Source organism: Gigantopelta aegis, chromosome 15 (genome assembly GCF_016097555.1).
Source record: "Gigantopelta aegis isolate Gae_Host chromosome 15, Gae_host_genome, whole genome shotgun sequence".
Lineage (NCBI taxonomy): Eukaryota > Metazoa > Mollusca > Gastropoda > Neomphalida > Peltospiridae > Gigantopelta > Gigantopelta aegis.
Genome location: NC_054713.1, coordinates 16,594,686 through 16,607,679, shown reverse-complemented (window position 1 = coordinate 16,607,679; position 12,994 = coordinate 16,594,686). Strand labels below are relative to the sequence as shown.

The following is a 12,994-nucleotide window of genomic DNA, read 5'->3' as shown; positions in this document are numbered from 1 at the left end:
ATTTTGCCACCTTAATTGTGGTAAAACTAAATTGCATTGAAATGTGTTGTTTTTATTTATGCTTTAATGTCGGTTCATAAATAAGAAAGATACATAACCACATTGGGATATAATGGCATTATTATTAGTCAGACAGTCACATTCATTCGGTAATTCTCGGACTTCTTCGTTTACAGTTACGTATCCAATGCCGATGTCAATGGAAATAACTGTATATTCTAAAACGCGACCCTCTAAATACCGGATCCTTTCTATACTGGGTAAATAATTAGGTCCCCGACGTGATCCATGTTTGGTGCGCGTCGATGTCGTCGTAACAGGACTACGTATTGCTGAACGGTCGTGGTCGTATTTTGTGATTACGTACAGTTCTTCCACTAACTGGCCTTAAAGGTAGGGTAAACTCAAATAAGAGCCTTATGTGTTGGAAAGATGCATATCCGGACCACCAACACATACTGACACTTTAACAAATGAAAAACGCGTAATTTTAGAGTTAATAAAAAAACATGATTATTCCTGCTAACTGGGGGCAGCCATTTTGTTTCGTTTTTTTGTGACGTCCGGTGGTATAGCTTGGGGCGAAGTGACGTCAGCTCCGTCGAACTCCTCTTAAGCACAGTGTAGACAGATGTTCTAATTTACGACAAGGCACTTCGCTTTCATCAACCTGACTTGTAAAACAACATAAATGACTTGATAGTATAATAAACTATTTAACTAAATATATTTCATTTTGCATCAATAGAACGAAATGAAGTTATAGTATTTTTCTCTTTAAAAAAATCCAAAGAAAAAATGCTTATTATTAGGCCTATTGGTAGGATACGTTCGAGCAAAAACGACCACTCACGATACCCAAGTGATAAATTTCTTTTCTTTGGGACTACTTAATTGGTCAGTTTGTGATTTTAGATGGGAAAGTCTACTTAATGAAGGGTTTTACAGAATTACTTACAGTACTAAAGTGATAATGTCCATTACGAATTTGAGGGGCGTCCGCACGGCTATCAGACAATACCTTGTGATCTTAATAAAAAGAGGCACGTCTTTTTAGTGTGTCTAGACACAGTGTCTGGGGACCGTCTGAATATACACCTGTCAATCAGGAACCACAGGTACAGGCCACGGAAAGAAAAGACCAATTAACCAAGAACACACTCCGGTTATTATTTCAGTACGTGGGTTAAATTATGTACAAAACATAATAGTTATTTCAACACTTTGACAAGGGTGGCTTATTTTGTATTGAAAAATAATATATGTACTTGTTGCCGGCTTACTGGGATGGATATTATTAAAGAACATTGCGATGCATCCGCAAAAATCAGGTGCGTTTTGTTTCTTCACTTCGAAGACTAATTCCTGACGTGACACGTTAGGTATTACGTAACCACCAGCTCGCCAGAGGGCGTTTTCACTGGGATGGTACAAAATGGCTGCGCCCGTTATATATAATAGCCGTCACATTTATATGTTTTATTAATTAACTATACGATAATACTTGTTGATATTAAACAGTAATGTGCGTTATATATCGTTGAATATGCATACCAGGCCAAATGCCTTAATTGTCTCTTCCTTTAACTCAGGGATGTTTTGGGATATCAGAGATGATGTTTAAAATAACTATTCCTTAGGGGTACTAGCCTGATATATGCATTTTACAAACGTGACGTCAGACGTAGGTTCCCTGAATACAGAATATATCTAGTACTCCTAACTGTTGATAACATCTCCGCAGACACTGTACGCTGTTCAGATGAACGGTAATGAACACCACAACGTATAGCAACAATGTTGTGTTCCATTCCAACTTCAAGCATACTAATCTCTCGAAGACATTCATTTTCCGAGAAGCGTGACCTGTCGACAATCAGATACCAACCAAAGTTATTTTATCAGTTACGAGAAGCCATACAATCGTTTTGTAGTTCAGTGTTAAGGATAATGACACCAAACAAGATTACGTGAACCGAACTGCGCATAAGGCAAGTTGTGATCATAAAGCCTGAAGAGCATGTGCAATTGACAGAACACCTCTAAAATATCGAAGGGAATGGTTACCCAAAAGTTGTGTGACTTTCCGTGACCAGATTTCAAGTCAATGAAATTCTGTATTCATTCATTCATTTGGTGCAGAGGAACCTTTCCGCGAGTATATAAAGCACATCACAGCTCACGTCCAGTTTAGAAGTGTGTGTGTGTGTGTGTGTGTGTGTGTGTGTGTGTGTGTGTGTGTGTGTGTCTGTGTGTGTGTTTGCATATATATATATATATATATATATATATATATATATATATATATATATATATAAACACATATATATATATGCAAACACACACACACACACACACACACACACACACACACACACACACACACACACACACACACAGATATATATATATCGTAGCTTACGTCCGGTGCAGAGAGCACATGATAGCCTGCATGATTCTCTCACTTTTTTCACAGAACACATACTAGCCCATTGTCGTGCTATGAAAACAGCAAAGCTCTCGTCGCAATCTGGAAAATATACCGCAAACAGCGTGTCTGATCAACGAGCTTAGTAACAGCATAATAGGTAATTTTTTATTTGTAAAATCAGCAGTGTTAACAGTAATTAAGTACATACGAGTGCTGTGTGATGTTAAGTGATTGTGTCGTGTTAACACTAACTGTGTACAAGTGGTGCGTGCTGTGAGTGAGTAGTTTTAACAGTAATTAACTGTACAAGTGGTGCGTGATGACAGTGAGTAGCTATAACAGTAATTAAGTGTGTACAAATGGTGCCTCCTGTGAGTGAGTAGTTTTAACAGTAATTAACTGTGTACAAGTGGTGCGTGAAGTGAGTGAGTAGCTTTAACAGTATTTAAATGTGCACAAGTGGTGCGTGATGTGAGTGAGTAGCTATAACAGTAATTAAGTGTGTACAAATGGTGCCTCCTGTGAGTGAGTAGTTTTAACAGTAATTAACTGTGTACAAGTGGTGCGTGATGTGAGTGAGTAGCTTCAACAGTAATTAGCTGTGTACAAGTGGTGTGTGATGTGAGTAGTTTTAACAGTAATTAACTGTACAAGTGGTGCGTGACGTGAGTGAGTAGCTTTAACAGTAATTAGCTGTGTGCAAGTGGTGCATGAAGTGAGTGAGTAGCTTTAACAGTAATTAACTGTGTACAAGTAATGCGTGGTGTGAGTGAGTATCTTTAACAGTAATTAGTTGTTTACAAGTGGTGCGTGATGTGAGTGAGTAGCTTTAACGGTAATTAACTGTGTACAAGTGGTGTGTGATGTGAGGTGCGTGATGTGAGTGAGTAGCTTTAACAGTAATTAGCTGTGTACAAGTTGTGTGTGATGTGAGTAGTTTTAACAGTAATTAACTGTACAAGTGGTGCGTGATGTGAGTGAGTAGCTTTAACAGTAATTAGCTGTGTGCAAGTGGTGCGTGAAGTGAGTGAGTAGCTTTAACAGTAATTAACTGTGTACAAGTAATGCGTGGTGTGAGTGAGTATCTTTAACAGTAATTAGTTGTTTACAAGTGGTGCGTGATGTGAGTGAGTAGCTTTAACAGTAATTAACTGTGTACAAGTGGTGTGTGATGTGAGGTGCGTGATGTGAGTGAGTAGCTTTAACAGTATTTAAATGTGCACAAGTGGTGCGTGATGTGAGTGAGTAGCTATAACAGTAATTAAGTGTGTACAAATGGTGCCTCCTGTGAGTGAGTAGTTTTAACAGTAATTAACTGTAGACAATAAATGTATTTATGACACAGTAATATTTTAGAGAAACTCAAAACATACTTACAGTACTGACAACGGAGACCATAATATCCGGTCCTACAAAGACACTGGTGTCTATGCGTACCGCCCCGAATATATCTTCCACCATTACGGCAAGCTGCAAAAGGAAAATGTATTTAAGCGTGAGCTGCATGTACGTTTGAACATGTAGGCGATCAATATCCAAGTATTGAACGACAAAACAGATGTTGTACGACTGTCACATCATAGGTCAATACACCCTTCCAGCTTAGCTTGTATGACTGTCACAGCATAGGTCAATACAGCCTTCCAACTTAGCTTGTACGACTGTCACATCATAGGTCAATACAGCCTTCCAACTTAGCTTGTACGACTGTCACATCATAGGTCAATACAGCCTTCCAACTTAGCTTGTATGACTGTCACATCATAGGTCAATACAGCCTTCCAACTTAGCTTGTACGACTGTCACATCATAGGTCAATACAGCCTTCCAACTTAGCTTGTATGACTGTCACATCATAGGTCAATAAAGCCTCCCAACTTAGCTTGTACGACTGTCACATCATAGGTCGATACAGTCTTCCAAGTTAGCTTGTAGGATTTTCACATCATAGGTCAATACAGTCTTCCAATTTAGCCAGTACGACAGCCACATCATAGGTCAATACAACATCCCAACTTAGCTTGGAGGATTGTCACATCATAGGTCAATACAGCCTTCCAACTTAGTCTGTAGGGTTGTCACATCATAGGTCAATACAGCCTCCCAACTTAGCTTGTAGGACAGCCACACCATAGGTCAATACAGCTTCCAACTAAGCTTCTAGGACTGTCACATCGTAGTTCAATACATCCTCCCAACTTAGCTTGTAGGAAAGCCACATCATAAGTCAATACAGCTTCCCAACTTAGCTTGTAGGACAGACACGTCCTAGGTCAATACAGCCTCCCAACTTAGCTTGTAAGACAGACACATCATAGGTCAATACAGCCTTCCAACTAAGCTTCTAGGACTGTACATCATAGGTCAATACATCCTCCCAAATTAGCTTGTAGGAAAGCCACATCATAGGTCAATACAGCTTCCCAACTTAGCTTGTAGGACAGCCACATCGTAGGTCAATACAGCCTTCCAACGTAGCTTGTAGAACTGCCACATCATAGGTCAATACAGCCTTCCAACTAAGCTTCTAGGACTGTCACATCATAGGTCAATACATCCTCCCAAATTAGTTTGTAGGAAAGCCACATCATAGGTCAATACATCCTCCCAACTTAGCTTGTAGGAAAGCCACACCATAGGTCAATACAGTTTCCCAACTTAGCTTGTAGGAGAGACACATCCTAGGTCAATACAGCCTCCAACCTTAGCTTGTAGGAGAGACACATCCTAGGTCAATACAGCCTCCCACCTTAGCTTGTAGAACTGCCACATCATAGGTCAATACAGCCTCCCAACTGAGCTTGTAGAACTGCCACATCATAGGTCAATACAGCCTCCCAACTGAGCTTGTAGGATTGTCACATCATAGAGCAATAGTCTTCCAACTTAGCTTGTAGGACAGCCACATCATAGGTCAATACAGCCTCCTAACTTAGCTTATAGGATTTTCACATCATAGGTCAATATAGCCTACCAGCTTAGCTTGTAGGACAGCCACATCCTAGGTCAATACAACCTTGCAACTGGAGGAAGGTTCCAAAAGGGGTGGGATGTGTACCTCATCCAACTTCCAAGCGAATACCGACGTCTCGCCAGGGCCGGAGTTGCATTGGGCGAGGTGTGCCGGGGGGGGGGGGGGGAGAGAGGGTGGTCTAGTCCATCCTATCGCCCTATCGGCCGAAATCGCCTAAGCCCTACCGCTCCTCACAAATGTGTCCTCATTGAGGGAAATATTATCTATTTCTGTTTGTGTAGTTATTTTAGAAATATAGGTTATAAATGATTCTCCCACACCTTCAGTTGTTTAATATCTATCCAGCTCTCTCACATCTAGGGTATAAATAGTATTAGGATTAGCACAACTAAACGTTGACCCATACTGAAGGCATGAGACTATAATGGCATTAAAAATCATCATTAGTGATTTTGGTTGGTTCTTTTGTTTCAGTCGGCACCCCAAGCGGTACCAGAAAGGATCCTAGGTACGTTTATATAATATATTGTTTATTAATTTTAACACCTTCTGCAATATGGGTTCCAAAATTAAGTGATTGATCGAAGATGACTCCAAGGAATGTAACTGTTGAAACGTGTTTAATATTAGTATAAGAGTACGGTTAAGTCCGTGAAATTTATGTTTAAACAGCAAACAAACAGTTTTGCTGATAAACAGCTTCACCCTCAGGTGTAAGACAAGTGTTGGAGCCTGTCTACATCAATTTGAATATTTTTAAAAAAAATTAATTTTGGGAAGGCGTAGGCCTGAACGCCAAAGGATTGTGTCATCAGCAAAAAGCCCAATTTCAAAACAAGACCTTTAACGTTTAATTGGCTCAACCATTGTCTCAGCCAAATCGTTTATAAGAATACTAAATAAAGTTGGAGCAATGACTTGTCCTGTATCCTGCTTATTATGTAACGGTAAGGAAGGTCGCGATACGATACGTATTCCGATACTTGAGTCGCGATACGATACGTACTGTGATACTTAACTTTTCATACCAATCATCAATAATTAAACTGTTTAGTTCAGGTTTATGAAACATGATATCCTGAATCAAAATTTAAGACATGACACAAGCTGTATTAAAGGATAGTTTTATTGTGACCTGACAATAAAATAAAATAAAACTGTTTCGAAATACAAATAAATGTAACATACTTGCACAATGCAGTTCAATGGAAATTCAGGTTTTCTTCAGGAAAAAAATCAACTTGTTTACATATCTGGTTTTCAGTGCAGACCGCTGGGCAGTTACATTTCCTGCTGAATTGAAACCCCTTTCGGATGGTACAGACGTAGATGGAACGAATATATATATATATATAGATAGATAGATAGATAGATAGATACATAGATACATACATACATACATACACACACACACACACACACACACACACACAGTTACTGTCAAATAATTTGGATTTTCCTTTTTTGCTGTTAGATTTTGTGTTTATATATGGGTGTAGTGTTAACACCTTGTAACTCTGTATCCAATTAAAATGTGCCAAATGCCCATTTAAAATATCCTAGTAACTCCATTGGTTAATCAGTTAATCGTGATAAAACCTTGTATCTCAGTGATGAAACGGCATGGCGTCTGTTTGCTGTGAGAAAAGTTTGTATTTGTTCTGGACCGAACATTCTGAGGTAAGTAAAATGCTTTTTTAAATTACATTTGATGTTCCATTAAGTACTGAAACTAAAAGACAAACTTTATATGAATTATGATAGTAATTTATTTGGAAGTTTAAAAACTTTGTTTCTGCTAATTTACTGGAGATACAAGGTTTCATTATGACACAGTTTTAACACTGTTTAGATCAATTTAAATAAAATGAATGCTTGTTCAAAACATGAATACTTATCTTTGCTATCGATATTTCCTTTTTTGCTGTCCTATACTAAGTTTTAATATATTTTCAGTAATTTTGACTTGCTTATATTGATCACGCAAAAGAATAAATGGTTGACACAATCCGTGGAGTGTTCTCTTAAAGATAGTAGACCCCAAATATCAACAATGGTAACTAAATAATCGTTGTTTAATTTCAGATAATATGAATAACCTCAGCAGAGGACAGAAAATCCTGCAGCTTAGTCTTGCACAGCAAACTAATCAACCTGAAGAAAAAGTTAGGGAAAATGTGGATAACCCAGAAATACAAGCAACATGCGAAGAATTGCTGGAAATTATTGGTATACCTGTAACTACTCAAGACAATCCAGAAAACAATGAATTACCGAAAACAGATATTGAGACGTTCATGGAGCAAACACTTGATAGGTGGTCACAAAACTCCGAAATCAGTGTTGTGGATGAGCTACCTGAAGCAGACAAGAATCCAGTAGATGCTAAAGAAACAAATGATTGCATACCTGTTCTTACAAGTTCAGCGTCAGAGGATGATTGTCATCAAGAAGACACGTTTGAATCCCAAACACCACCCCGAAAAAAGGCAAAGAAAGGCAAATATGAACCCATGAACTGGAAGCAAAATAAAAATAAATATTTGCGAGAAAAGGGCCTGCCATATACTGGTTAGGCTAAGGATGATGTATCTGGGGGGAAATGTTCTATTGGTAAAGGTGCAAGAAACAAAAAAAGTCAAGATGCTGCAGTCATTTCACTGAAACCGACAGAAAATACATTTTCGAAAATGTTTGGAGAAACATGACATGGGAACAGAGAAAAACCTTTGTCAGGGGAATAGTTGACAGTTCGAAGGTAAAACAAAAGAAGATCAGTGTCATTATTTTATCACCTAAAGAAAGATAACATAAGAAAACCAAAAGACTTAAGTATTCATGTTTTCTTGCAAAAGAATGTTCCTTTCAACAATGGCAATTGGCGAATGGTCAGTTAGAAATTGGGTTACATAAGCTGATGATGGACTTGGCAAGGCTAAACAAATATCCTCTCATAATACAAGAGGCCATGATGACCGCGAGTTGAGAACCCATAATACAATCAATGACCGATCTTTACCGATTATATGAAGAAAAGTGCATGGATTTTAATAAAGCCCCTTTATGCCGGCAGATTCTTCAGGAAGAATTTGACAAGATGCATTTATCCATATATCATCCCCGAAATGATCGATGTGACACATGTGTTGTGAATGAAGTTGGAAATATCAGTGCTGAGGTGTGGGATCAACATATTTCTAGGAAAGAAGCGGCAAGAGCAGAAACAGCTGAAGACAAAAACAGGGCCATAAAATGCACAGTGGTGAACGGATCTTGATGGTCACAATGGATGTACAAGATGTGTTATTATATCCACGGTTGAATGCTTCTGCCCTTTATTACAAGACGAAACTTGCTGTTCATAATGTCACAATTTGCAATATTGCCAACAGTGATGTTGTTTATTATGTTTGGCATGATGATGAGGGTGGTCTTACTGCCAATGAGTTTGCTTCTTGCATTACTGATTTTCTATCAGAAAATCTTCAAACATATGACATCTTCATTCTTTATTCTGATGGGTGTACTTACCAAAACCGAAATGTCGTCTTGGCCAATACACTGCAACATTTTGCATAAATACACAAGAAAACAATCATACAAAATATATTAGAAAAAGGTCATACTCAAATTGAGGTTGACTCCATCCATTCACAGATTGAAAGAAAACTCAGCAACTAAACGTCGAAATTGCGTTTTCGTTGCTCTACTGTGCGTGTTCGTAAGTTCGTAAATTTCTGCTTCAACCTTTTTTTACCAAAAAACTATTAAAACATGAATTTATCGTATTGTATCGTGATACATCTGTCCTGAATCGATGTATCGTATCGTGGCCCTCGTATCCTCATACGATACTGTATCGCCACATCGCTACAGTTCTCGTATATGTATATCTACGTTCACATGTACATGTACATGGCCAGTATGTAGACTACGTGGCTAATAATAGAGTTACCTATTATTTTGAATAAAATCGTTTTGTAACAAAATTGCAAATTGGGTTTACAAAAAAAAAAAACCCCAACCACCCCCCCCCCCCCAACATTTCACCATTGATCACATTGTAAGTGTTCATATGCATACACAGATACATACATACATACATGCAATACATACATACATACATATATATAGGTAATAGTTATACCCACACTTTAGAGGTGTATTGGTGAATATCCCTACAGTTTTGATCAGGACCAAAACTGTTGGGATATTCACCGATACACCGAGTAAGTGTGGGTATAACTGACTTATATCCCACTTAAGTTCGAGTGAATTATTATATTAGTTTTATGGCTAATAAAATTAATAATTAGAAAGTAGTGAATAATAAAACAAAAATAACGGGGACCAGACGTCATGAACCTCACATTTTGTTCTGGTGCAGTAAAACCGTCAATTTCAGTTGTCCGTGCCGCACGTGCAAATGCAGTTTTATCGGTGTGTGTTAGGGCTGTACTGGTATGGAAATATATTAAAACTCAGGGACGTAGTTTATATATCTCCGATGGGAATAGTATGGATAATATTATTAAGTACTAACATGCTATTTCCGATAACATTTTTATATTTAGATCGTATATAAAAAAATTATAAAAATTGTGATATGTAGAACTAGAAATAATATTAACTGGGGTTGTTTTGTTTAAGTTTTGCGAATTTACTGGATAGGGGATAGTTGACACCTCTACCACATTAACTACAGCTCCGCACATTGCATGGTTTTTAACAGACTTATCGTAAACATCTCAAGGAAACTATTGTGAATAAGTGCGCATGTGTAATTTGATGGCTCTTTTTATTGGTTGAAATTTTACGAAAACACAATATGAACTGGTATATGCAAATAATGTCAGCCAGCAAACTATTCTTTTATAGATGGCTTGTTCTATTGGTTGAAATATTACGAAAACATAGTTTGAACTTTCTTATATTGAAATGATGTGTCACCAAGCAACACCGTGTTTGTCTTATTTTGTAACGGCGAATTGTGACACACGGTCATGAGTGTGAGGACTTTGAAGGCCAGAATGGAGATTTGTTTTATTTAGTTAAATGGACTTCCTTTTATGTGCATTTTAATTTGGACAATTAAGAAGATTTTAAATTCTAACTGCAGGAGGAGAAATGTTTTTTGGAGGCAGTTACGCTTCTGATTCCCGCAAACACGTCTAAGAACACGTGGTGTTGTATAAGGTTATGACAGCTCGACATGTACCACAAGTGGAAAATTCATCTATATTTCCCCAATATGGATACCTAAAGAGTTAGTCAAGTGTTGAAGGATTTAAAAGACAATGTGTTGTAACCGAACATCGCAAGTGTGAACGTGTCGGGAAGTGTTAGTAACGGTCGCGCAGTCGTGCGCTTCTCCAAATGTGAACACATGCTCATCAAACATAAGTGAAACAACGGAAATACCTTCCTGATTTAAATGTAAGTTATGATAATAAAAGTTCATTATATTATTCTCTCTTTTTTTTTCTTTTCTTTTTTTTCTCTTTTTTTCAATTACAGGTGTAGTTAAACAAACATACATACAATACATAAACATAAATAAGCATACATACATACATACATGCATACATACATACATATATACATGCATACATCCATCCATGCATCCATGCATCCATACAATCCATACCATCCATACATCCAATACATGCATACATGCATACATACATACATACATACATGCATCCATACATGCATCCATACATACATCCATGCATACATCCATCCATACATACATACATACATACATACATATCTATTTGTGTAACAGTCAATCTCTAAATACAAACAATATATAGATATTCATACACCAATACATACAGAGAGAGAGAGAGAGAGAGAGAGAGACACAGAGAGAGAGAGAGACAGAGAGAGGGAGAGGGAGAGAGACAGAGACAGAGACAGAGAGACAGACAGAGACAGAGACCGTGTTTCGGTATTATCGACATAATATATTAGGAACAAAAATGCATTGTTTGTTGCATAACAGTTCTGTTTTCTTATGTTAAACCATGAGATGCAATCGGCGGTAATCATTATTAAGAAAATCGGAAATATTTATTTACCACTAGACTCCCTTTTTAAGGCATATGATCATACGATTATACCAAAGTAAAGTAAAGTTTGTTTTATTTAAAGACGCCACTAGAGCACATTGATTTTTTTTATATCTTATCATCGGCTATTGGACGTCAAACATATGGTCATTCTAACACTGTTGTTTTGGGTGTTTTTAGAGGAAAGCTGCTGTCGCCACATAGGCTACTCTTTTAGGATAGGCAGCAAGGGATCTTTTATTTGCGCTTCCCACAAGCAGGATAACACAAACCATGGTCTTTGTTGAACCAGTTATGGATCACTGGTTGGTGCAAGTGGTTTACACCTACCCATTGAGCCTTGCGGAGCACTCACTCAGGGTTTGGAGTCGGTATCTGGATTAAAACTCCCATGCCTCGACTGGGATCCGAACCCAGTACCTACCAGCCTGTAGATCGATGGCTGTCACGGGGATCCTATAATACCCGTAACTGAATGAAACACGAGTGTCCAAATATCTCTCCCAACTGTATATCTATTAGATCTCTCTGTAACAGGCAGTTATACCCGCTGGCTCGTCTAGGTATGATCAGAGATAAGATCTTATATAAAGTATATATTATTATAGCACGTTTAGTTCACTAGAAAACACAACAAAAACACAATACACTTTGGAATCTGTATTAACCTACGCTGACAAATGTACTGCCGCAGTAGTTAATTAATAACAACAAATAATAACAACCCAGAACTGATCACTTAATTAGTTAATCTCTAGGTGTCTAGTTTACACAATATGCTAATCACTTCACCGTGACACAACACCCACACGTGTGATAATTGAGAAACGCTTCCAGGAGAACTTAATTAATAAAGGAATTACAACTCTATTCCTAACATCAAGGTTATACAACAGAGCAGAAAATATATAATTACCAAGTCCAAACGGACTAACGTTCCCCCTGGAAGCCTTCCTATGTTTCTCCCCGATATCTCTAAAACCCTAGCTATTTATCATAAACCCGAATATCGCCTGGGGGCACAACGCGGTACCTCACGTATCATGAGATATTTCCCCAACTCCCAGAGACGCATTTTTCTCTTTGAAGACCAGACTTACTAACGCCTAGTCGCCAAAATCACGGTCGTCGAAACCGCACTCGCAGAGGTATTACGTAACTACTGGCCACATGGCCTCCACATCTGGACTAAGTGCATATTGGGATGCACGGTCGCGCGAAGGTATTACGTAACAAGGTGCCCACCTGGCTAAGTGCATATTGGAACTGCACACGGCCCTCTAAAACAATTAATATCGCCACAGGCGAAAACAAAATTAAGAGCATGTTCCGTCACAATGGCCTAACCACGACGCCACCGAGGCCGGTATGACTATACCAATAATAACATATGGCTCTGGAATTTGCTGATACAGTAATATTTATATATTAGAGCGTCTGCAAAGTAATTTCATTAAAATTTGTTTACACTTAAAGAAAAGTACTCCTAATTATATGCTCTATGGAGAAACTTGT

At 38.1% G+C, this 12,994-nt stretch overlaps 1 protein-coding gene and 1 long non-coding RNA gene across 2 annotated transcripts in view; one reads left to right on the top strand and one right to left on the bottom strand.

The window, feature by feature from the left end:
* LOC121389629 overlaps window positions 1-12,994 on the bottom strand; it is a 20,456-nt gene that overhangs the window by 1,888 nt on the left and 5,574 nt on the right. Inside the window, exons 2-3 of the mRNA XM_041521269.1 lie at window positions 3,809-3,901; window positions 2,423-2,530 (exon numbers count right to left, since the gene is read on the bottom strand). Coding sequence (XP_041377203.1) covers window positions 2,423-2,530; window positions 3,809-3,901 — 201 coding nt within the window. The remainder of the gene's footprint in view (window positions 1-2,422; window positions 2,531-3,808; window positions 3,902-12,994) is intronic.
* Window positions 10,345-12,994, top strand: part of LOC121389630 — a 25,142-nt gene continuing 22,492 nt past the window's right edge. The window contains exon 1 of the long non-coding RNA XR_005960097.1: window positions 10,345-10,841. This is a non-coding gene — a long non-coding RNA (uncharacterized LOC121389630). The remainder of the gene's footprint in view (window positions 10,842-12,994) is intronic.